The 27,500-nt window shown below is 37.5% G+C and overlaps 1 protein-coding gene across 2 annotated transcripts in view; it reads left to right on the forward strand.

The window, feature by feature from the left end:
* Positions 1-27,500, forward strand: part of LOC135224497 (uncharacterized) — a 469,158-nt gene that overhangs the window by 240,273 nt on the left and 201,385 nt on the right. Inside the window, exon 1 of one of the 2 annotated variants that reach the window (XM_064263510.1) lies at positions 21,705-21,781. The exons of the other annotated variant lie outside the window; for it this stretch is intronic. Within the exon in view, the coding sequence (XP_064119580.1) occupies positions 21,749-21,781 (33 nt within the window). The 5' untranslated portion in view covers positions 21,705-21,748. Of the gene's footprint in view, positions 1-21,704; positions 21,782-27,500 lie in introns of those variants that run through there. 2 annotated transcript variants of the gene reach the window in all.

A 27,500-nucleotide genomic window follows, 5' to 3' on the forward strand; every position in this document is an offset into this window, starting at 1 on the left:
TTTAGCCTGAGTGACATATTGACTGACTCGTCGGGAGTATCAGTGACATCTACCATGTCGCCTCCATGTTAAAGTAGACGTGCAGCGTTGCCATCATATCATCATCATCATCTTCATCATTATCCACGTTATCATTATCATCATCATCCACGTTATCATTATCATTATCTCATCATCAATCAACTGCACCATTATCATCATCATCCACTTCGTCATCATCATCATCATTACCATCATCATCATCCACATCGTCATCGTCAACGTCATGGTCATCATCATTCACGTCACCATCTTTACCATTATCATCCACGTCACCATTATCATCATCATCATGATCACAAACAGGAGGGACGCTGGCAGTGATTGATAATATCGACCTTATGGCGTGAGTTAAGGGGACATTGTTACTAGTGTCTCTCGCTTGGATGAGTGATGCCAGCATTGCAATGCGGAGGAGGAGGAGGCAGCAGCAGCAGCAGCAGCAGCAGGAGCAGGAGGAGCAGGAAGAAGAGGGGGAGGAGGAGCAGGAGCAGGAGCAGGGAGAATAGGGGGAGGAGGAGCAGGAGGAGCAGAGGGAGGGAGATAAGGAGGAGGAGGGGGAGGATGAAGGATTTTGGGTATAATAGATGCTAGACGAAAAGAAAAAAAAAAACTCCGTATAAGGTTGAAGTTAAGGCTGTTTTGTGTACTTGAGGGATTACAGGGATAATTCTCTCTCTCTCTCCTCTCTCTCTCTCTCTCTCTCTCTCTCTCTCTCGTTTTGTTTTTTACGATGGTTTGGCTTACGAAGTTATAATCGAAAATGGCCACTTGTATATTCATGTAAGCTTATATATTTCTATGCCGTTACGCCTCTATACACACACGCTCTCTCTCTCTCTCTCTCTCTCTCTCTCTCTCTCTCTCTCTCTCTCTCTCTCTCTATATATATATATATATATATATATATATATACATATATATATATATATAAATAATATATTTTAAACACACATACATATACATATATAGTGTGTATGTGCGTGTTTGTGCTTATCATATCAATATATATGACACATGTCTATCGATTGGCAGGTGTACCTGGCAATTACTGCATTAGCCCGATCTCTCTAGTCTTTTATTGATCCGAGTTTGTACATTATCCACGCGAATTGCCAAGTAATAAGTTCCCTGGAAATTACGAAAAATTTAGAACGTAGCTGTCAAGTAACCTACGTCCAATTGGCGGTTCAAAGAGATGCTCTGTCATTTCTAGTTGAATCATCGTCCTCCTCCCACCCCCAACACAACTCCTTTGTGAGGCCATGGAGGTTATTCAACTTGAAGTTATTTTGTTTAAAAGGAACTGTGCTTGAGCTCTTTCCCAGTTGCTCATTGTCTGATTTGTCGATTCAGTGATGGATATATCTTTGCAGGTTTTCATTATTATTCTCTTATCATTCTTTATCTCTCTATTCCACGGTACTAAGTGTATTGTTACAGTTATACTATGAGGATAACTTCAACTAGTAAGTTATTGTTGCTTTTCGATAATCAGACATTTCCTTAAGAGAAAGAAATAAGGTCTTTTGAGGAAACATTGGAAGATTAACGGTATTAACTAATTACACAAATACTTTTTCACCAGGATCGTCTTATAATCTGGTCCTTTTGAACAGGGTCTCCTCCTCATCTGGTCTTTTTCCAAAAAAGGTCTCATTATCAACTGGTTCTTGTCAACTGGGCCTCCACATCAACTGATCCTCTTTCAACGGGGTCTCCTACTCATCTGGGCATTTTTCAACAGGTCTCCTCATCTACTGGTCCTCTTTCATCAAGGTCTCCTACTTATCTGGTCCTTTTTCAGCAGCGTCTCCTCATGAATTGGTCCTCTTTCACTAGGATCTCCTTATCAGCGGGGTCTTTTCAAGAAGGTCTCCTTATCAAAAGATTTTATTCAATAGGGTCTCCTCATCAACTGCCTCCTGTCAATAGGGTCTCCTTCTCTATTAATTTTATTCATTAGGGATTTTATTCATTAGGGTCTCCTCATCAACTGCCTCTTTTCAATAGGGTCTCATCATTAACTAATTATTTTAACAGGATCTCCTCATCAACTGGTCCTATTTATATGGTCTCCTCATCCACTGGTCCTTTTCATTAGTGTCTCCTCATTAACTGATCCTTTTTACGATAGGGTCTCCTCATCAGTTGGTCCTTTTTCACCAGTCTCTTCATTAATTGGTCCTCTTTCATTAAGGTCTCCTCATCATCTGGTCCTTTTCAATAGGGTCTCCTCCTAAACGGATATATCTTCAACAGGGTCTCCCCATCAATAGGGTCTCTTCGTCAACTGATCCTGTTTAAACAGGATCTCCTCAACAGCCGGTCCTTTTTCCACTAGGGTCTCCTCAACTTATCTTAATTCACCGAGATCTCCTCATCAGATGGTCTTTTTTTACAACAAGGTCTTCATGATTCAGACGCCACGATGCTCTGTAGTAGCTGATATGTGATTGTCATTAATGTATTGTATTTATGTTGATCAGTATCAACAATCTTTTCGTGTTTAATGATCGTACTGCCATTCGTTAGTCATTCCCACGTCATTATTCACTTCCAGCATTGATGACTTCTTGGATTTTTAACGTCTGTTGCGTAACCTTGATATGTCTCTTAGAGAAAATGACCTTGATTTGTCTCCACAAAAAACCTGCTCTTCCCCCCTTGACCTTTTCAGCCATTCTCTTTTCGTATTTATTTCACAAGCGCTTATTTTCTTTTCGTAAGGCCGCAGGAGAGAATATTTTGTCTTTTCTTTTTTTAAAGTTAATCTGAGTCAGATGTATAACGGTAATGTGTCGTGATTGTATGTTGTAGTTTTTCTTTTAGTTACAGGGATCATTTGGTATATATTTGTGCGTGTGCTAAAACAATCACAGTAGCTGCACGTGACTTTAGTATATAAGCGAATACCAAAGGAAAATGACAGGCAGCAGTTCAGGACCTAGCGCTTGGTGCTTAACTTTTCCAAGTCATTTTACCCTGGTATTCGCTTTATATATATATATATATATATATATATATATGTACATATAAAAATGTGTATATATGAATATATATACATATATATACATACATATATATGTATATATACGTAATATATACATATATAATATATAATATATATATATATATATATATATATATATATATATATAATATATTATATACAAGAGAGAGAGAGAGAGAGAGAAGAGAGAGAGAGAGAGAGAGAGAGAGAGAGAGAGAGAGAGAGAGAGGAAATATAATTTCATTATAAAAGACATCTAAAGTACAAACACGTATTAATAATATGGCCCTGCTAACAACATTTTACGCCGACAGACTTCATTATATATTAATTATACGTATCCAGTTAATGCTATTATCAATTAGTGAGATGCAAATTACTTATTGATAGAACCTTTAGAATGTTTCCGATTCAACGCTGTTATTATGTTGTATGTGCTAAACTGTAATGATTATTGTTATGAAAATTGTGTAATTAAGACGTGAAGTAACTCATTTATTACACAAATTAGGTGTCATAGTTAGTTTCATATTTTTTATCATAGGTCATAATTTGATAATACCCACTGATTTATTATTATTATTTATTATTATTATTATTATTATTATTATTATTATTATTATTATTATTATTTCTACTAGCATCCCTGTTTTCATATGCCATATACCAGAATTTGATAATACCTACTGATCTGTTCTCTTTATTATTATTATTATTAATACTTCGTTTCCTTCATTATCCCCATTTTTTTCGACATATTTAAAATACCTGCTAATCAAGCAGGTCAGTCTATCGTTAGCTATTAGTTCAAGGTCACAGTCTGACCTCGTTCTCCCTTCGTTTGGCCTTCCGTCCCGTCAGACCTGGATATTAAACTGCGTTGTCAATCAGTGTTCGTACGTAAAGGAAATGACTCACGCAAGAATACGTAGGAAACTTTTGAATTATTTTTTTCTAACTCGATTGCCTGTTACGTTGAGGGTAACGATAAAGTTTAAGTAATTTTGCAAGTGAGGGGTACTTGTGAGTAGAATGTGAAGTACATAGTTGTTCTTGCATTTTCTTGTTTAATGTTTCATGTTAACTGATAGTGGGGCTCATTAACTGTAGATTAACATATTCATTTGAAAGAAGAATATGTAAATATTATGTACATCATGACGAATATAACTTTCTCTTTTACATTTTTAGAAATACATGATAATGAAAAAGATGTAAGACACTCCAGTGCCGGTGATGAAAATGGAGAAATATCAAGAGAGAGAGAGAGAGAGAGAGAGAGAGAGAGAGAGCTCCAGTTTCATCCTGTATGCTCGGTAAAACTGTTGTTTTGACATAGATGTGTATAACATACACCTCACTTCATTCATCTTTGACGAATCGTTGCAAGGGATGCATTTTTTTTTCTTTTTGACAGAACTGCGAAATTCTGACAACCAAATTCTGACTGCGTATGTCGTCGTGCATGGCTCTTTCCCTGTCAAAACACTTTTATGTCGACGCAAGATTTTATTTCATAGGGGTTCGGAGCTCTCTCTCTCTCTCTCTCTCTCTCTCTCTCTCTCTCTCTCTCTCTCTCTCTCATACATGACACACATTTCATGTCTTTTTATGGATTAAACCTCACCAGAAATGAGCACACATTAACGTGGCCGGAATGACCTTTTACGCCCATATGAAATGACAACGTGAGAGGAGGTCATTTATGATAGATCTAAATTTGAGAACAATTTATACAAAATCTTAGAGTAAGAAGGTCTTGGCATAGAGAAAGTTTGAAGATATGGACGTGGAAGCCCCACTCAGTCCCAGCAGCAGAGGACCTTATTGAAAGAAGGGCGATGTGGGTGACCTCCGCTACGCAGATAACCTTTTCAAGATGAGAATAACAGTGAACAAAAGGCAGACTGTAGGTGAGAATCACTGCCGCGCATTACATGATCTCTGTGAGATTTGCCGCTACACATGACATGAATTATATAAGAATCACGAGTATGCATATTGACCTTCGCAAGATTCATCACTGTGTTAATATGCTCTAAATGGGACTCATTATTAGCAAATTTGGCCTCTATAAGAATAATCATTATTCATACCTGGTTGATGTCAGATTACAAGCGCCACTAAACATGACCTGACCTATATGAGAATCACCACCACTATACAGAACCTTTGAGAAGTATCATTAAACATGATCTGGCCTATATGGGAATCATTATCGTACATAACCCGTGAGAATTATTTATTTATTTATTTATGAGCACCACTAGCATTACCAGACCTATACGAAAATCATCCTATTACATAAACATATGAGAAACACCACTAAACATTACCTAGCCTATATGAGAATCATTTCCACCATACATAACCAATGAGAAGCACCAATGAACGTAATGTGGACCGAGAAGCTCCACGAGACATGACCTGGCCTATATGAGAATCACCACTACCATATATAACGTACAAGAACCACAAGTAAACATGACCCGTCCTTTATGGGAAAGGTTCCCTGGCCTCGTGGGGTAGGAGGAGTAGGGGTTGTGGAGGGGGGAGGGGGAGGGGTTTAGGGGAGGGACTGAAAAGTCTCTTTGCATTCTTGATTCCAGTTTGTAACCAATGAAATATTGAGCCTCGAATCGATAGCTGGTCGATCCTTTTTGCTGATTGGTCGCCATTGATGACGGATTCAGCTTTAAGAGAATTAGGTAAGTAATTCTATATTTGTAATTTTCCGATAACTACGCGGCGGCAAAGGGGAGAGGGGAAGGGGGATTGGGGAGGGTTGGGAGGGGAAGGGTGGTGGTCATGAAGCGTTGTTTAAAAGCTAGATTTTTCTGGGAAGCGATTTCTTGATCATAGGGTCTCTCTCTCTCTCTCTCTCTCTCTCTCTCTCTCTCTCTCTCTCTCTCTCTCTATGTATATATAATTTCTTACATGATCATATTAAAAAGCACAGTTAATTGCATACAGCTATAAATTATAACGAAACTACTTTATAAATATAGTACACCTTAGATTTTTTATCTAAGTTCGTGTAATACTACTGAAAATGTTGAAGTAGACAAAACAAGTGTTACTGTATCAGAATGAGAGAGAGAGAGAGAGAGAGAGAGAGAGAGAGAGAGAGAGAGAGAGTTTACCTCAGAGCATGTGGGATGTTTACAGAGTAATTATAAAAAAAAGAGAAAATCGTTTGGTCAGCGTTATAAAAAAAAAAAAGGAAAGCAAAACGCTCGCTGTCTATAAACCATTTATGAAAAATGTATACAGGTTAGAGCCATTCACTCATAAACTCCTGTCATATTTCAGAATTGTTGATAAAAATATTCCCTAATCTCTCAGCCCCGTTGGATTGTGCAAAAGCAACAAGTGCTGAACGAAAGCCAGCGGAACACGGTACAAAGTGGACGTGCAGGTATTGATTACCTGGGTATCGCCGTTGGGGGAATGAGGACTCCCACAACACTTCGCCATTTTTCTCTGTTTTTGAAACGTTTTGCTCGATCTCAGCTTTTTCCCCGTCGGTAAAACTTGCTCGTCGCGGGCAAAATAGCCAGGGTGGCTGGATGCGTGCATAGGAATATGCATATAAAAGTTTCTCTCTCTCTCTCTCTCCTCTCTCTCTCTCTCTCTCTCTCTCATTTATCCATTCATATAAAAATATAATATATATACACACGTATATCTATATATATATATATATATATATATATATATATACTATATATATATATATATAGAGAGAGAGAGAGAGAGAGAGAGAGAGAGAGAGAGAGAGAGAGAGAGAGAGAGAGCAAAGCAATAGGTAGGCGTACATTTGCACGATCTGTAAACTGAACTTGGTCGACAGTTATAAAAAAAAGGAGGGTGGGAGTTCCAAAATTTTTACCAAGTGTTACGGATCTCTCTCTCTCTCTCTCTCTCTCTCTCTCTCTCTTGTTTTAAATAAAAAGGGCGTAAAAGGAGAGCAGGAGTTCCAAATTTTTTTTTTTACCGAATGTTACCTCGTTTTCTGCTGCTGCTGCTGCTCTCTGTTGTTTGTTGTTTTTTATTTAGCTGACCTTGTGTCAGCACGGGCTCTTGCTCACAGAGCAGCCCGTAACCTGCTGCTCTCTCTCTCTCTCTCTCTCTCTCTCTCTCTCTCTCTCTCTCTCTCTCTCTCTCTCGTCGTCATTAGCTAGTCATTTTATCCTCCAGTTTCGATCACAATTATCCTCTATCAGGTAGTTAGTGAATATAACGCGTCATAGTTTCGATATGAAATGCTAAGGCCAAAATACAATGATATTCTTCAGGGATCAGAACAAGCGTTAGAGAGTATTCGTGGAAATTTGTGGTGGGGTGGGGAGGTTTTGGGGGTTGAGGGGGCTGGAGTTCTAGGCAGCAGGAATAAAAGATAAAAAAAAAAAAAGACAATTCGAAGCTCTTCCTTGTTGCCTGTTTTCATAGGGAGCTGCTGTATGTGGGCTGAATATTTAAGCGAGAGAGAGAGAGAGAGAGAGAGAGAGAGAGAGAGAGAGAGAGAGAGAGAGAGAGTAGTCCAGTCCAATCGTATGTTATACTCTGGAAGAGGAGTTTGATAGGAGAATGGAGTGTTGTGGAGTTTTGTTTGTCTTGTCATTCTACGAGTGTTGCACAAAACGAGATTGTTTTAGTGTGGAGTGGAGTATAGTGTATGGAGCGGAGTATAATGTTTTGTATGGAGTGGAGCATAATGTTTTGTATGGTGTGGAGAATAATATTTTGTATGGAGTGTTTAATGTTTTTTTTATGTATAAAGTTTTCTGTGGAGTGGAGTATAATATTTTGTATGAAATGGAGTATAATATTTAATGTGGAGTGGAATATAATGTTTTTATGGGGGTGGTGTATAATGTTTTCTATGGAGTGGAGTATTATGTCTTTTACTGAGTGGTGTGTACCTAATTAATGTCTGGGATAATTAATGCAAGTTAAAACGATTATGTTTTTGCGTGAGGTAGTCAGTGAAGAGACAGATGTCAAATGAAGAGGTATTTCAGTGAACAGTAAACGGAGTAATAAACTCAATTGAGTTTTTTGGGTGTGAATTAGTTACAGAAGATATGAATGTAAGTTTAGATTTTTCGTGAAGTGGTAACTGTAGTTAATAATTAACAATACTGAGTTTTTTTTTAGTAACGTAGCACGCTAATTAGCGAGTGTAAATGAAGTGTTTGTGGGTGTTTCTTTTGTTGAAGAATAAGTGGAGCCGTGTATGTAAATGAAAATGAAAATCATTTACCACGATTATAAGTTATCAATGCCTGGCTATTTTATGAGTTTAATGTAAAATTAATTAAAATAAATGTAGAGGTTTATAATGCCAATTTGTCTTTATTCTTTGTATGTAGGATCCATGATCATTTGAAGTTTTAATTAAATTTAGAAAGAAACTTCAGCTATGTAGAGGTTTAGTCTATATTCCTAAAAAAAAAATAAATAAAAAAGGCAGATCTAAATATGATCTAAGAGTGACGTTAGACCACTCACTCTTTTTGATTACTTAGTCAGGGTCGCAAGTGGCAAAGGTACCAATAAACGGCTCGATAAACTTTTACTTTCTCAACGGGAATAGGACAGGCAACTACTTCAGAAAATCAGTAGATAAAAGGCAATAATAGTAGGCGAATGGGAAATGAACTAAGGTGACAAATTGATGTTACTGAGAATGCTGTATATGATCGAAGATATCTCGTATTAACACTGATTTTATCTATTATTATTGTGAAGCGAGAGAGAGAGAGAGAGAGAGAGAGAGAGAGAGAGAGAGAGAGAGAGAGAGTATTACTCCATTGCGATGGAGGAACATTTCAGCTTGACGTATGTCGCAGCATTCGTATCGATTTTTTTTGCGACGCAACTTAATTTTGGCTTTGTGATGGTGTCATTTTTTAAATGCTCGTGATGATGGCGCTTCTTTTAGCTTCTCTCGTGATGCTGCTGTTTTGACTTCATTTCGCGTCGCATCTTCATTTTGACTTCACCCGCGATGCAGTATCGTGTTGACTTCTCTCTGCTTGCGATGCACCTGGTGCATTGTGGCTTCATTATAGATCCTGGTCCTGGGAGTAAGGGGAGGGATGGGGATGTGGGGGGAAATAAGGGTTGGATGTGGGGGTATGGGTATAACAGGCGAGGGGGGAATGGGGGAGGGGTCAGTGCCAGGCTTTAGGTAGATCATTAGCTGAAGTAGGTCGGTGGGTTGAGTCTCCCAATGTTCATCCTTTGCACTGCTGAGGCTCGGAAGTGGCCTCCGGCTTTTTTATTTTATTTTTTTTGTTTTTTATTATTTTTTATTCTTTTTATTTTATTGAAATTTTCATCTCGTCACAATCATCGTTGGTTTTTTCACTGATGGTTCTGCTGTTAGCAAAGGTGACGATAACGATGAATTACCATTATTTTAATAAATAATTATCATTATTAAAAGTAATGATAGTTGTTTTATTATTTAGAAGTAGTGATAGTTTGTTTTTATTACTTTCACAGTAATGATAATAATAACTGCCACCTCTTTATGTTCTGTTTTATGTGTGTACAACAGACAGGAGAAAAATATCTTATTCATGATGGTTTATACTATTGTTTTTTTAGGATGTGTGACGTTTGCCAGAAAGGCCGTTTGTGTGAAAAGGACGCTTCTTTTTTCACCCAAAAACAAAACTGTTGCAGCAAACAATCCTTTACATGAAAGACTGAAACTAATTAATTGATTCTTTTGTTGACTAGATAGCCAAAATAATTTTCCATCTCTCTCTCTCTCTCTCTCTCTCTCTCTCTCTCTCTCTCTCTCAGCTACAAAGTGCTATTAAAGTGGTCGCTCCCAGACTGTCCCTCCTCATTTCAGTTATTCCTAGTCTATAAAATGTTCTCTTTCCCCTCTAACCAACTCTGGGATGTTAATTTCCTCTGTGTGTGTGTGTGTGTTGTGTGTGTGTGTGTGTGTGTGCGTGTGTTGCGCGCGCGCGTCACACGGCCTTGTTGACCTGTATATGTTTGGAAATGGGAAAAAGAGGTGATATTCACTTACGTAAGTACTTCTCTTGTCTCAGTGTGACCCGTTGTCTTACAAACCCAAATTTTTTTAATGATACCTTTGTTTTTAGTGAGCCACACCTTCCCCTGTATAATAGTATTAGGGTTGGCATATAGCCCCCAGATAGTGTTTTCTACAGATACTCTTAAATCAGGAAATTCCAACCAGTAGTCCACTCGTGTACAACTCCACGCTAGTTTTATTAATTCGATGTGTTAAAAACTCTTCACTGGGGAGACCATCATTCTTTGTCTTACTTTAGGTCGACTGTTATTTATTTGGAACCTTTGTATTTTAGTCTTTCGTGTTTATTAACCCTCCTTCTTCTCCTCTCATTGTAGGTTAAGTGACACGTATTTGGGACACAAAGTTCTGGTCCGTCGAAAACTCATTGTAGATTCATTATCCTTTGCTCTTTATGTAAGATGGGGTCATTCCTTCTGTGATCCACCAATCAATATTCTTTCATCTTGTCTCATTCTTCTTGATTTTGGGAGTAGATGCCACCTGGCGTTGACTTCAGTTTCCCCCAGAGGTCGAACGTACGAACCATTGGACGAGCGTTCCGTCGAGGCTAAAATATGCACGCATTCAATTCCATCTCTCTCTCTCTCTCTCTCTCTCTCTCTCTGTGTGTGTGTGTGTGTGTTGTGTGTGTGAGTGTGAGTGTGACTCGAGTTTCAACTCTGACCTTTTGTCGCTCCCGGTGTATAACTCGGCCGTTTCACACGACCTTATCTGCCGTGTCGACAGAGGCGACACTCCCTTTGACAAGTCAGGTGTGACCGACCTTCTGCATTCAAATGAATGAGCTGACGGCGGAATATTTTTATACGTTTATGTTTATGTATACGTTCAGGTGTTTTAATTTCTCTCTCTCTCTGGTTTATTTAGACTGATGTGGTTTATTTAGACTTTGCAAAAGCTTTTGATAAAGTAGACCATAATATATTAGCGAAGAAAATTACACAATATCGTGGATAAAGTAGGAAGATGGGTTAAGAATTTTTACACAACAGAAAACAGATAGTTATTGCAAACGACGAGAAATCGGATGAAGCCAAGGTAATATCCGGTGTGGGCCGCAACGGTACGGTGTTAGCTGCAATACTGTTTGTTATTATGATTGAAGACATAGACAATAACAATGTTAATGGATTCGGTAGTGAGTAGTTTCGCAGATGACACAAGAATGAGTAGAGAAATTACTTTGTGATGAAGATAGGAACGCTTCTACAAAGAGACCTTAACAAAGTATATGATTGGGCAGAGGTAAATAGGATGGTATTTAACTCTGATAATTTGAATCAATAAATTATGGAGACAGAGAAAGAAAGCTATTATGCATATAATGGACCTAATAATGAGACCATCACAAATAAGGAAGCAGTTAAAGAACCTTGGTGTGATGGATGAATAGGAACATGTTTATGGCAATGGATCAAATAGCAACTCTGTTGGCAAAATGTAAAGCAAAAATGGGAATGTTGTTACGGCACTTCAAAACAAGAAAAGCTGAACACATGATTATGCTTTATAAAACATATGTTCGTAGTCCACTTGAATATTGCAATATGATATTGGTACCCACACTATCAAAAGGATATTGCACAAATAGAGAGTGTACAAAGGTCCTTTACAGCTAGAAATAGAAGAAGTTAAGGACCTAGACTACTGGGAAAGACTACAATTCTTAAAATTATATAGTCTGAGGAGAAGAGAACGCTACATGAGAATTCAGGCATGGAAACAGATAGAAGGAATAGCAGAAAATATCATGGAACTAAAAATATCAGAAAGAGCAAGCAGAGGTAGATTAATAGTACCCAAAACTATACCAGGAAAAATAAGGAAAGCACACAGGACATTAATCCACTACGCACCAGCATCGATAATGCAGCGTCTATTCAATGCGTTGCCAGCTCATCTGAGGAATATATCAGGAGTGAGCGTAGATGTGTTTAAGAATAAGCTCGACAAATATCTAAACTGCATCCCAGACCATCCAAGATTGGAAGATGCAAAATATACCGGAAGATGTACTAGCAACCTCTCTGGTAGACATTAGAGGTGCCTCACACTGAGGGACGGTGGGGCAACCCGAACAAGATGTAAGGTTCTGTAAGGTCTGTAAGGTCTCTCTCCTCTCTCTCTTCTCATCTCTCGCTCTCTTCTCTCTCTCTCCTCTCTCTCTATCTCTCTCTCTCTCTCTCTCTCTCTCTTCATTTATTTAAAAAAAAATTATAATACTCGTCTGCTTTTAGAGAGAGAGAGAGAGAGAGAGAGAGAGAGAGAGGGTTGCGTTTATGCAATCTCGGTGATTGCTTCTGCATACTAGAAGCGTTTTTCGCTAATGGGTCGGAGTTTAGTCTGTCTTCTGACGGGCATACTTGGCGTGTGATTTACTGTCATGCGTGGCTTTTGCTCTACTTCCTAGTAAGTAGTAAAACAAACAGACAGACTATATGTGTGTATGTGTGTGTGTGTGTGTGTGTGTGTGTGTGTGTATGTATGTATGCGTGTGTGTGTATATGAACGAACAATTCCTTTCTACTTTGTAATTTTTCAGCTTAACCGTTCTGTAATTTTTCAGCTTAACCGTTCTCGAAAAAGAATCATAATTATTTCCTGTACTCACTGTTAGATTAAATTCGTAAAGATATTCATCTTACTGCACCATAGCCAGTCTTGGACTCTAGGCCATGAAATGACCGGTCAGTTGGTATAAAGGAAGTGGCTAGTAAAAAAGCGACAAATAGATTCAGGGTACTTACTCTAAAATCCTAGAATTTTTCCCTTAGTGGTGTCATTACCATCATGAATATGAAATAAATAATATCTTTTATTCTCTTTTTAGAATAGTAATTAGTATTTCTCAAACGGTCTATATTGTTATTTGTTAGATTCTCTCTGTCTCTCTCTCTCACATTATAGACAATCGCTCCTCTCTCTCTCTCTCTCTCTCTCTCTCTCTCTCTCTCTCTCTCTCTCTCTCTCTCTCTCTCTCTCACACATTAAAGACAATCACTCCTCTTGATGCTTTACTGCATTTATTATTTTTTTGTGTGATATTATTCTCTATTTGTTCACATTGAAACCCACTTAATATTATACTGAACGTAATCTTTTTCGCGTCATGACAGACAGGGTCAGTAGCGCCATGAAGAAGCACAGATCAATACTTACGTAAGCTAGGGTAAATGTATTGTATGAATCATTTAGTTTACGATTGTCTATGGTCACGCTTCGCCACATTTCACTGTCTAGCGCTAAATTTCGGTTCCCTTCATAGTAACGTGTCAGTTTCATAACACATTATGCAATAATTCTTTGTGTTAAAGATTCATCATCGAAATAAGTGCACTAATCACCATTTTTTAGGTTTATTGTTTTCTTAACATTATGCCCTTCTCAGTGACTGAACAGCAATAGTAAAGTTGTTAGCAATAGCCGTTGCATTATGAAACAATAGTTAGGAGAGGAGGAAGAAAATGAGATGGAAAAAAAGAGGAAATGAACGTAGGCACAGTATAAAGTAATAAAAGTGGTCACAGCAAGGGGCCGAAGGGATGCTGCAAATACTTGATAAATGCTTACAGTGATCCATTAGTATTGTGGTTAGTGTCGTGGTATGACACTCCGATGTCGCGACGCGGCTTAGCGTCTCTCCTGTGGCGATGGAAAATCACTGGCTCTGTATCATGATCAGTTACTGCTACGTTAGGGGATTGAAACCAACATTCTTTGGAGACGAACTCCAAGTCAATGGCCCCAGTGCGCTTGTCTCATGTGAGTAGGTTTCATCTACGGAAATAAAAAATGATACTGCGTGAGGCACACTGACGGCAATAACCCTCTACGATGCTAATTCTGCAAGAAACGTCACGCTGTATTCCTCGACCTAGGTTTGCGCACTGTTCGTTTCAGAGCAGCTAAGGAAAAAATTCATCACTAAATGTAACCTCAGAATTCACGTCTAGATTAACTGCCCAAGGATCCCAAGCATATTGCTTTCGGGCATAATTTGGCCGACCTTTTGTCAAGAACCGGGAACCATTCTTGACAACGATCCTTGAAACCCAGAAATTTCGCCGCGTTTCATTTGTTCTTTTCCCAGCGGAGTTTGGAGTCAGACTGAAAAAAATGTTAGTCCTCATCAATTTCAAACTGCAGATTTAACCGGGTCACCTTTAATAATAATAATAATAATAATAATAATAATAATAATAATAATAATAATACAAACCAGGGTTTGTTTTCTTAAGTTTAGAAGTACAGATTTAACCCAATCAGCTTTAAAAATCTTATTAGCCTTAAAGTGACATTAGCTAATAATAATAACAGTAAGGGGTCTGTTCTCTTCAGTTTAGAAAAGCAGATTTAACTGCAGTGACTATTTTAGAATAATAATAATAATAATAATAATAATAATAATAATAATAATAATAAAATAATAGATAAGTTGGCTGAAAGAATGCAGAACCGAGGTACAACTCTCTCCCTGAAGACACCCCGAAATCAACCGCATTTGGATCACTTCCAAGAAATTTTGTTACCCGAAATAATTTCGTGAAAAGTTTGTTATTTTTGTGAGGGCCATATTAAAGACCGCCCATGTCGCGTTTGATATATCTTGGGGGAGTTTTCCTCCCTCCTCCTCCTCCTCCTCCTCCTCCTCCTCCTCCTCAGCTACTACCTCTCACTCTTCTCTTCTTCCTTCCTCCGCCTGCTCTCACGAAAAGGCATTATTATCCTTCTTTGGCCCCTCCCTCCTCCTCTCCGTCTTTCCCGCCTCCTCCTCCTCCTCCTCCTCCTCCCAGGACCTCCCTCATACTCCGTTTTTCTCCTTTCACCCGGATCACTAGAGGAGCCAGGTACACACAAACACACTCACATACACTCACGCACACTGACTCAGCCGTTGTACACACGGTACACATATACACGCAGATGCGTACACACACACACACACACCACACATACACTACTCACTCTCCTCTTACACACATACACACACACACACACACCGGGATGTATTGATTGGAGTTAGCTCATTTGCGCTGCGGATACACTCAAAAACTGTTTATTTATTCATTGTTGGGTTTTGGGGCCATCACATCTTTTTTTTTTCTTTCCTTCTTTCTTTCTTTTATGCTTCTTTGTCCCTGGGAAGCTTCATTGATTAATCCCGCCGACGACGACGACGACAACGACGACTTTCTGTAATGAACGCATATCTCCATCTGCCTTTCTTCCTTCCTTCCTTCCTTTTCTTCTTTCCATTCTTCTTGCTTTCTTGGTCTCCTTCCTGCTCTCTCTTTCGTCCATCTCTTTTGTGTCTCTGTGTGCGCTACCGGATTGTCTTTCGTTTTGCCTCTTTTTCTTTGATTGATTGATTCATATATATATATATATATATATATATATATCATTATATATATATATATATATATATATATATATATATACACACACATATAGATCCCGCATTCTCTTTACATGTATTTGTATTTCCTAATATCTTATTGAATTCTTACTTTTTTATGTATGGCATACGCTACCATAATTGCTTTTCTTGCTAATTACTTGTCATCTAAATTTATCTTTATTTGCATCCTTCCTGAGGTTGTTTGATTGATTTTTTTTCTGTCTGTTATATAAGTTGGATTCACTGCATTATTTTGGCATGGAATATCTCTTTGATATTCCTTAAGTTAGTTGCAATATCAGCAGAATGTTTTCCTTCCCGTGTTTAGATATTTATCTGACACGTGTATCATGACTTGAGGTCCTTTGATTGAGGTGACCTCGGGTGACCTTTCGCAAGATCATGTTTGCATTGGCCGGCCTTCGGGGGCTGGGATGGAGGGTGGGGAAGGGAAGTAGTGCTTTATGCAGATCTCTCTCTCTCTCTCTCTCTCTCTCTCTCTCTCTCTCTCTCTCTCTCCTGTTGCTTGATATTGTCGTTCTTAGTATTGTATATGTAGGATTTTTTGGGCACTGTTCCCGTCAGTTTTCTATTGAAAAATTACTAAATATTAATATAGATACTTTGGCCAACCTAAGAGATCGGAGTCTAAACCCTAATAAAGCAGTGTTAGAAATATTGAAGCTACTGGAACTGTTGGCACATAAATAATGTACTTTTTCTCAGTCGTAAGAAAAATTTTGTAGTTAGGTTTTTATAAGACTTAAATCTAAATCTGAATATATATATATATATATATATATATATATATATATATATATATATATATATATATATATTGTTACCTGCGGAATTAACATTCAAGATTTTTTTTTTCCAAGCGCTTTTCTTAACTGCTTACTTTGGCTAGAATGCTAAGGTTCCATATAAGTGTAGAGATACAATGAATATATATATATATATATATATATATATATATATATATATATATATATATATATATATATATACTATATATATATATATATATATATATATATATATATATATGTATATATAAACACACACATATGTATATATCCATACATATTATATAAGATTATTATTAATCGATTCTGTATGACGTCGCAGGTAATTCTAGACCTGTTCTTCGCAGCATAAAGAAAAAAAAAAGAGTTAGAAATGAGAACGAAGTAAATCTTACGAATCTTACAACAAGAAAGTAAAGAGGTCATCCATAATTTATACGTCTTCTTGAAGGGAAGGGGGGATCACGTGACAGGAACGGACCAATCACTGGCCGTAGGTCGATATGGATTATCTCTTCATCAATTCATTATTAGCCACGAAGAAGAAAAAGAAGAAGAAGAAGAAGAAGAAGAGGAAGAGGTTTTGCCATGGAAATTCGTAGCCAAACTTTGTTGTAATGAGAGACTGCGACAGTTTGGTAAATGTCGTTGTAATTGCAGTAGTAGTTGTAGCAGTGGGAGTGGGAGTGGTAGCAGTGATAGTAGTGGTAGTGGGAATTGTAGTAGTGGTGGGTCGATGATGGTGACAGTTAGTAGTAGTATTGGTAGTGGTAGTGGTAGTAGTGGTGGTAAAATTATGATAGTGACTGTTAATAGTAATAGCATTATTAGTAGGATTATATTGCTGTGGGTATTGGTAGTAATGGTGGTAGTCTTATTATTATTATTATTATTATTATTATTATTATTATTATTATTATTATTATTATTATTATTATTTGCCGTGAAATAGACAAACAAATAATCAGACTGCCGGCCGTTAAAGACCCCATAGTAGTCACATATTTAAATATACAAAAGCTGTATGGTATCTTCGTTATTATTGCAAATGTGTCTTATATTTGAATTAAAATCCTAGTTAATTATCTAAGAAAATTGTTTATATTTGGAAGGAAATTGATGACGTTCTGTGGAATTTCATCCCTCAACGCAGCCTATGACATAGGTATGTGTATAGGTCATTGATTGACAGGCATCGATATTCCCCCCACCACCTTCCCCACTCTAAATACGACGGTATTCAAGTAGTGCCAAGTACATACCGATTATGGATTTTTGACTTGCACGCTTACAGGCTGGTGACATATTATTATTATTATCTTTTTCTTGGGTCTGATTTGTATTGACCTTCGCCTCTTAGGTCTTGACCCAAGTAATGAGGGAGAGAGCTCGGTAGGTTGAATGGGAGTCTATCTCATTTCTGTCTCTTTCTATTAGGCGAGAGAGAGATCAGAAATGAAATGAACATTTGCGCTCATAGTGCACGAAATACAATAATGTAAGTCAAGGGGAGAAAAAAAAAGAAAAAAAAAAAAAGAAACGCGGGATAGATTACCGTACAGTATACAAAAATCTTGACCTCGTCTGAATTCCATGATGTATGTTTTATCTAGAGCTCGTTAAAGCTTTTGCGAAACCTGTTGCTTGCTGATCGCAGACGCGAATAATGCGCCTTTAACGTCACTGCCCCCCCCCCCCCCCCTTCCCTTCCAAACACCCCCCCACCCCCCAGGTAGGATCCTGTGAGTGGAAGAGCGTCATCAAGGATGATCGAATCTAGACGGTATTAATTATTTATTCATTAGGATTTTTCTGGTGTCACAACTACTATGTTCACCTGCGCTACAGACTGCTGTATATGATATGTCTTATTCGTCAGTGAAATGCCTGCTACAGAATGTCCGGTTATGTGAATCGATATTTTTCGACTGGTTCAGTAATGTACTTGTTTACATCGATCATTCTTTTATTAATTCAATAATGTTTTTGCAATTCTCAGTATTGTTTTTTATCTCTAGGCTTTAAAGTTATTAACGTGAATGAAATCGTGAACAACGCATTTGCTGTCAGGCATATTACTCACTGCTACGTAACGCGCAGCCATCCTGTAACAATATTATATATTCATTGACAATAAAAAAGAGAAAAAAAGAGAATCAGGTAAAATATCTATATCTTGTTTAAGGCATTTGATGTATTATCGTCAGTCCCCGAGGATCGTAGTGCATAAGTAATGGGACGGCACTAAATAAACATTTACTCTGTAGTCACGACAACCCTGGTAAGAATGGCTATAACCCCGTCGCTCCCACCTCTCTCTCTCTCTCTCTCTCTCTCTCTCTCTCTCTCTCTCTCTCTCTCTCTCTCTTCCCTTAGTAATAAAGCGATTGTTCTTTCAAGTTATTCATGTATTCGTGTTTTTGTTGTTATTTTATTATCGAGGTTAATTAATACGTTCTAAAGAGAATTGAATGCAACTGACTCATTGAACGTACTTTTATGTTGTTAAAATTTCATACTTACCACCATTGACCTACAGAGTACTTCAGAGCCGACATATTTAATCGATACAGCGGTTTTTAATTCCTGTAATATCTGCAGTCAGACATTCCCATTCGGAATGTCCATTGCTCATTATGTGATTCTATCCTCTTCTGATTGATTTATATTTCCCTCAGTCGTTCTCAAAAGATTTGGAGATCTTTCAGTTGAGATGTAGTTCATTTATTTGTATATTATGTTATATTTTATGATCATTTGTGGGTTATCATTAGATGATATCCAGTTGATAATATCAGTCTGAATATATTAGTTTTATTTGAATAAGCACGACTGTGAATTAATATTCACTATATTTTAATCTATTTATCTGAAGCATATTAAACTAAAGCTCGCCACTAACGTTCAGTTTTTCCTGCAAGAGTTATAACTGCACAGTCGGACTGTGCAGGCAAATCTTCGTCAGTAACGATACAGTCATTTTCCTCAGTCCTCAGTAGCAGCCATGGCGTCAACGCACGATGCTCTGGCTGTAATTGGCTAGCTGACATCATACACAAAATTTATAAACGTCAAGTAAGACGTCCAGTGAAAGAGTAGTAGAAAAATCGAATTAATACTCCCGTGTGAATTTGTTCAAGTTCAAATTTAACCCCACGGACTTTCGTAATGTTTATTGAATATTTTGTGAATGAGGAAAGTTCCATGGAAAGATAATTAAGCTCGTAATCGTTTGATTTCATTTCAAAGTTGACAAATATAGGCCTAATATTTTCTTTATATTTCACTAAAAGTGGTTAATCTTAATTTTAAGATTGACTTTATGACGTGTTACAATGAATGAAAATCCATAGTTTACTACTGTCCTCCTTTGTTTCATAGTATGTTGATTAGTCTAATTTCATTTCAAAACGAACTAACGTGGAATGTAAGCAATGAATAAAAATACATAATCCAACATTGTTTGATTTTGTTTCATCAGAAAGTAGAATATTATTATACTCTCATTTTAAAAATGAATTACATACACGGGGCATAATCATGAATGAAGCATATAGGCCTGTTTTTGTTTTACATTATTTTGTCATAATAAATATTTATTCTTACTGGAAACCTAACTCCCATATAGGTTTTATAACCACAAGTAAACAAATATAGGCTTAATCTTTTACGATAGCCTTTAGATTTTACTTGCCAAAGCAAAGCCTCATTCATATAGAAAGTTTCAATGAAATCTACAAGACATTCAGGAGTGATGCTGCCACTTTCAGCCTTCCATATAAACTATTGTTTTTTCCTGTGGAAAAATGATAAATATATTTTATTTAACATCCGTATCAATTATTAAACACAAGTAAATATTCAATAAAACCCAACTCATTTTCTTTATTAGTGCATGTTTTCTGTCCGCGGACAGACAGCGAACTGAGCCAAAAAACTTGCCTCCACCACATTAACATTGCAGTGCGCATGCGCAGCCGTTTGGTGAGCTATTTACTCAGGCCGCCTGCGCAGGCCAGAAAAACCATGCAGGTTGTCCACACTAACGTTCATTTATAACTGCACAGGCCGACTGTGCAGTTATAATTGCGCAGGCATAACTGAGCGTTAGTGGCGGGCTTAAGGGACAGAATTACATAGGCTTTTACTTCTGGGAAATTCCTCTCTTTCCTTCCCCTGCTAAGCCTCGGAATTCTCTCCCTCGTCCCGTTTTCCCTCTACTATAAGATTGCCTTTACCGTCGACCGCCCCACTTAAAAAGCAAAATGAATCGTCTTTTTATTCGTCTCCTCCTGTTTTTATCCTACCAATTCATTGCCTGCCCCGTCGGCCTACAATTAAAAAAATATTTTAAAATATATCTGTTCGCAGCGTGACATAGTCGTACACGACTTCAAATATTTTGAAATATCGCTAAACCGCGAAATGATTGGCTATTTCGGGGCGAGTTGCAAGTGATAGATATGGCACTCAAACAGATGAAAGCTGAATTGAAATGCGTCATATTTCACCGGAAGTGTTTTTATCCATTTTTCTGTACCGGAAGTGTGTGTTTTTTTTACCGGAAATTTGTCCTTTTTTTTTATATATTTTGGTCCGTATCTTCGGGAAAGGTAAAACTATACGTTGTTAAGCGTTGTATGCTGTCCCTCTTTCCATTGCATTTCTGCTATTTCTTCAATAATGATGTTAGTCTCTCTCATCTTTCTCTCGTCTCTTCTCTCTCTCTCTCTCTCTCTCTCTCTCTCTCTCTCTCTCTCCACACGCACTCACACACTCCGTTAACAATCTTTTATTAAACATTTCTGATGATTTCTCCTTTCATATATAATATTTTTCATTATCTTGGGATTATATATATATATATATATATATATATATATATATATATATATATATATATATATGCATACATACATATATATACACATATATATACATACGCACACACATACACCCTTATATATGTGTGTATATATATCTATATATATAATATAATATATACATACCATATATATATTTATATATATATATATAACACATATATATATCACATATAAGTGTGTGTACATAAAATATATATGATACACTAATATAATCTAATGTCGTCTTGCAAATTTAATTCTTAAGTTATTAACGTGATACCTGTAATATTTTCTTTTTTTTATCAGTTGAAATTGGACTCGAAAATAATCAATCTAGTGTCACCTTTGTTTCTGTGCCACCATTTTGTATCGCTCACAATTCTCCCTCCATATATCCACACATTAAGAAAACGACGAATTCTCCCCTTCCTCAACCCCTTCTATTATAGCTCTCATTTTTTCTTTAATTTATTCTTCTCCCTCTTTTCTCCAGCAGGTACAGTTTTGGTCAGTAATGAGAAGCAAGAATAACAGATGAGGCACCTGGTGACAGTGATTGACAGGCAGGTGAGTACGGCTTGCGCCGGTGCGTTCGAAGAAGTAATAATAATAAGTGTGAGTGGGGGACGACCTTTGTTATTCACGCGTCCGGGGGGTGGGGCGGGGGCGGGTGGCGGGGGAGAGAGAGAGGAGGGAGGGAGAGAGAGAGAGAGAGAGAGAGAGAGACGAATATGTGTATATGCGTCTGTTTTCGCGTATCTGTGTTTGTGTAAATAGAGAGAGAGAGAGTGAGAGAGATAGAGAGAGAATTAGTTCCGTGACGAAGATACCGTGAGGTCATGGTTTACAGCCATCATTTATTCACGAGCCACATGAGCTTGGCCTCATAATGCCTCGGTTCGTCACCTCTTTTATGGAAGAGGAAATTAAAAGATGACAGATGGGAGGGCAGGATAGGACGGGACAGAGAATGGGAAGGAAAGGTGTGTGTGTGTGTGAGAGAGAGAGAGGGGAAAGAAGCAGTGAGAAGGGAGGGGTGGAAAAGATGGGTTTAGGCTTTTCGACATCCGGACAAAAGGAAGCCGTGAAGTAGTTAGGGTGCCTCTCGTTATGTCCTCGTTAAATGCGACGAACAACGACATTAAAAGCATTAACAAATTGTGAGTGGTCATTAAGGATGAATGTGACAGATAGTAGGCGGATGGAGGATGGGATTTACAACAAAGACTTACTATAATACTATAATACTTACTCTAATACTAATAATACAGAAAAAAGGATTGAAGTTCAATGGTTTGAAAATAGTAGGCACCTGTTGCTTAGGTGAACAAAGAAGATAATAATGAAGACGAGGCCAATGATAATAAAGACATAGGCAAAAGGTGATATGGTTGTTAATGAGTGTAAAATGACTGAAAAAGGAACATCTTGATTTGGTGGAAAGGGCTGCGCCGGCAAAAGAAAGAAATAATGCCAAAATTTCGTTAATGATACAAATTTTATGTTTCGAAATAGATTGGTTTAAGTGACACATAAAGAAACAAAATCCTGACGTTAATTTTGTAAAGAAAACATCTCAATGAAAAATCTGCTTTTACAAGTAAATGTAACATACAGATTTTAATCATTTTAAGATGCGGTTAGTCTGGTTTTAAGCCATTGCTTAAAATAACGAAAGCACATTATTATTATTATTATTATTATTATTATTATTATTATTATTATTATTATTATTATTATTATTATTATTATTATTTTATTATTTTACATTATTATTATTTACAAGATGAAACCTATTCTTCTTGTGGAACATGCTCACAGGGGTTATTGACTTGAAATTAAGCTTCCAGAGAATATGGTGTTCATTACAAAGTAAGATGAGGTAAAGGGAAGTACAGAAAGAAGATACACCACTTATTAAAAAAGCAAAAAATACTTGATAAATGAACAAATAGCTAAATACGTATTAAAATGCAAGGAGAATATTATTAGCGTGGTAATGTTTGCACTTCCGCTTGACCTTCTGATGTTCCAATAGCACGACTTCCTATGGGAGAATGTTCCGCAGTCCAAGAGGGTGAGGAAGAATAAAGGACCTCTGGAACTGAGAAGTTCGACAGCGAGGAGACACATTCCTCGCATATTGGTGCTGATGTTCAGCGAATCTGGTTGCTCTCTCTCGGCAGATAAAGAGCATCAGGTATCAATTGTGAATGTGAAAGATCTCTGTTGAAATACAGCTTATGAACAAGTGACAGACAAGAGACCATCCGTCGATGGTTCAAGTCATAACTATTACTGTTAGGAAACAGAAAACTACCACCACAAACCAATCTGTCTAAAAGAGACAAATCTCTGGGAGAAGTAGACATTCACACAGGAGAACAGTATTCTAGTAAATGGAATACAAATGACCTTAAACAGATTGCATTGATTTTATGACTGTTATAAATATATGAGGCCTTACGATTAATACCTAAGTTTAGTGCGGCATTAGCTGAAACTTTCATTAGATGTTTTTCAGAAGTTATATGTGAGTCAGAGGTTACACCAAGAATAGTTGAAGCTTCAGACTGGTTCAGCAAAGTTCCATCCACGTGAAAGGGAGGATGGGCTGTGAAATCTGTAATAGATCTGCTAATCAGCAATGTTTTCGTTTTATTGGAGTTCAGCCTCATACCCCACAGACTACACCAATCCCTGATCCGGTCCATGCCCCGATTGAGGGTGAGGGCAGCTTCATTTCTCAAAAGCTGAGACTTTACTACACCCACGAGTGTTGCATCTTTGGCATACTGAATGATATTGTTGTACTAGGCCAACAGCCATATCACTTGTATACACTAAAAATAACAGTGGACCAAGATCACTACCCTGTGGAACTACAGACGTAATAGGATTTGGTTCACTAAAGATCCCGTCCCCAGCGACTCGCTGCTACCTACATGTAAGGAAATCTTGAAGTCATTCTAAAACATATCCACCCACTTCAAGATTCTGAAGTTTATAAGTAAGTGCTTTGAGATTTACTAAATCGAAAGCAGCACTATAATCTATCTGAATGAATCTGTACTCAACCGGTATCAAGGTTCCCTCGCAAACGGCAGTCAAGTCTAAAAGAGCATCGCAGGTACCTAGGTGCTTCCTATATGCATATTGGCTATTAGCTAACAATCCTATTGACTCTTGACTCACTCTGAACCGGAGTAGAGGCACTCTTATGCCTATTGACTCTTGACTCACACTGAACCGGAGTAGAGGCACTCTTATGACCTACCAATTTATAATAAAAACAGTTGTCTTTCCCATTTATCTTCTACTTATCATTCCAGCTTGTAGTTTTGATGTTTAGGGTTTACACAAATTAATACATTTCTTTCTCTTTCCATTTTTGTAAAGAAGGGAAAGAGCCTTTTGGTACGAATTAAACTTCAAGAAACGAATAAACTCCGATGTCTGGTCCACCCGAGTTTGTATTTTCATTCGGACCACACACAAAGTCTAGATGAGAAAAAACAAACAAAGGGACACAAATATCAATGCCTCTGCAAAAGACACCCTCCCTTCCCCTCTCACCCACCAACCATTCTCACCCTCCCCTTTCCTATTCCCAGGGCGTCATTCCAAATCTCGAGTTATTTTATTCGGAACCGTTCATCTTGGGGAGAGTCGAGTGGGAATCGAGCCACGGTCGACTGGTCTGCGAGTATACTTGAACGCTCTGGATTGCAACATTAGCTCGAGAGTTTTAGTTTACTCTACTGTGAAGGCAGCAGCCTTCATAGAATTCTTCAGAAGGTCTCCAACGAGTAACATTTAAGAATTCTTTCCTTTTCTCTTTTTCTCTAAAATGAATTACACCTGATGCGTTTTCTTCATGCAAAAGAGAACATTTTTTATTTCTTTTTATCTAATATCTTATTTGGAGGAGGACCACTTAAATGAAAGAGAGGCTTTTCCTGTAAAATAAGGTCTCATTTTATTTTGCATCAGATGAAAAGGTAGAACAATGTTCCGCAGTACACCAGAGATGATATTTCCCTATCTACACGGAAATTGACCTGATTTGCCTGTGATTCGACGTTGACCCAATTTCCCGGGAATTGAAATATGAACTGATTTTGATCTGATTTTTCTCCCTCTTAGCTAATCCTAATCCTTTCTCTCTAACTGAAAAGTGAAGTGATATATCTTCTAGTATGATCCGTTTTGTTTATGTGTTTACCTTGCTCTCAAGATACATACATACATACATACATACATACATACATACATACATACATACATACATACATACATACATACATACATATATATATCAAAATCAGCTGTAGAGGGGTCCGTCTGCAGTAGACCTCGTGTAACGCACTGTAAGTACTAGCGATCTATCAGTCTCTTCCTCTAGGTCTTTATGCCCAGATGCTCAGCTTAATTAATTTCTCCATTTTTAGATCTGTATCAACTATTCTCTGGTATTTTTATGAAGGATTTTGTTTACCGTCATTCCACTATTAGACAAACAAATGTAAAGAGACCCAGAGAATATAATATCCCTACTTCTTCACGAAGAAAGTGTGGCGGTGCAGGCATTCGGAGACATCCGGACAGAGCCAAACGATCTCCAGGGAATGATTTAATTCTATAAAGGCTTGACATTTATTGAAATGGTAGTTACTTACTCACAAGGAGGAGGAGCTGGAGGAGGAGGAGGAGAGCCGTCATGTAAAATTCAGCCTGAGGGGAGGGGAGGGGAGTCAAAGCTTCTCCGACAAAACCTTTAAATTGAAGATATCCTTATTCCTCGTTATCTCGGAAATGTCATTTCCATAAATCAGCGTGTGTACCATTAGATCATCAGCCCGTGGTGAGTAATGCATGGCGATGTGATATTCGTCCGTCAAAGGGACGATTTGGTTGTTGGCTTAACTGAGTATTTTAGAATCCGTGCATAGTTTTATGTGGCCGGGCTAGGAACTTTACCGCTAAGATAAAGCAACGCTTTTTATACGGTAGTGTTTCATGTTTAACCGATAAGGTAAATTAACGCTTGCATACTTTTACACTGGTGGACTTAAAATATTCACTTAAAATATTCACCGCAAAATAAAAAAAGGCTAAATCTCTATTCGACTGGATTTCACCTTTTACCCCTAAGGTAAAATAATTTAACCCACATCATTTTATACGTTGTGCCTCGTTCTATTCCCGTGAGGTGACAATCATACTTGTATATTTTTATACGCTTCGAATCCAACCTTTTACAGGAAGGTAAAATTACGCCTCATTTTCTTTAACGCTTGGACTTCACTTTTTGCCGCTCGTCTTAAACGAAATTAGAATGTCTTTATGCGGTTGGACGTGGTTCTCTTCTGTTTACGTATTAATAACGCAGTATTGCTGTGGTGTATGGTAAAGTTTGAAAGTTTTTCCGATGGAAGAGAACTTGCTCTTTCATTATATGGTTGTTTTACTTCACTTTCTTTCGCATAAGGTACAGAAATAACAATTTAACTGATTCTTTAATTTTCAAAGAATTCGCACATACACATAAATACGTACACACATACATACATACACACATGCATACATACATACATACATACATACATACATACATATATATATATATTATATGTGCGTGTGTGTGTGCATGTATATTTGTATTTGCGTGGGCATTGTATGTTTACATTATCGCAGCTTATTTTTTTCTCCTCTCGAGTCAAATATTTGGGGTTTCTTTTGTTTTTTAATAAGCAAATAAGCCTTTTCCTTTGAAGTGGGGCTACAAGGAAAATAAGCTGGTTTGCGCCATGTAAATGTTTTGGAATTTAAGTCTACGTTTTAATATATTCTCGATTGCAAGTTATTATTATTATAAAATAGTTTAACCAGAGTAACACCTTTTAAGATAATATTGAATTTTTAATGTTATTCAAATTTATAAACTTACAATAAGCTTAGGATAAGTATATTGAAATCACGAAATGAACGTCTTTAGAATAATTTCACGTACACCTTAAAGATATATCTTTTGTAGTGTGTAAGAATGTTATATATGAAATGTAAGAAGTCTTGTAACTGCTAGCCATAAGGGGCCGCCAAACGTGTGATGATATTTAGGGAGTTCAACCACATAACCTAACCAATCCGGTGGACGAATACCTTTACCTGTCTTGTCTGTATCTCTCCATCCCCTTACCCTCTCCTCCCCTACGCCACGCCACTCATGCCCCCTCCCCCACTCCCGCTTTGAAGCATAAAGAGACAATCTTAAAAGGTTACAGTA

The sequence above is a fragment of the Macrobrachium nipponense genome, chromosome 12, assembly GCF_015104395.2.
Source record: "Macrobrachium nipponense isolate FS-2020 chromosome 12, ASM1510439v2, whole genome shotgun sequence".
NCBI classification, from domain to species: domain Eukaryota; kingdom Metazoa; phylum Arthropoda; class Malacostraca; order Decapoda; family Palaemonidae; genus Macrobrachium; species Macrobrachium nipponense.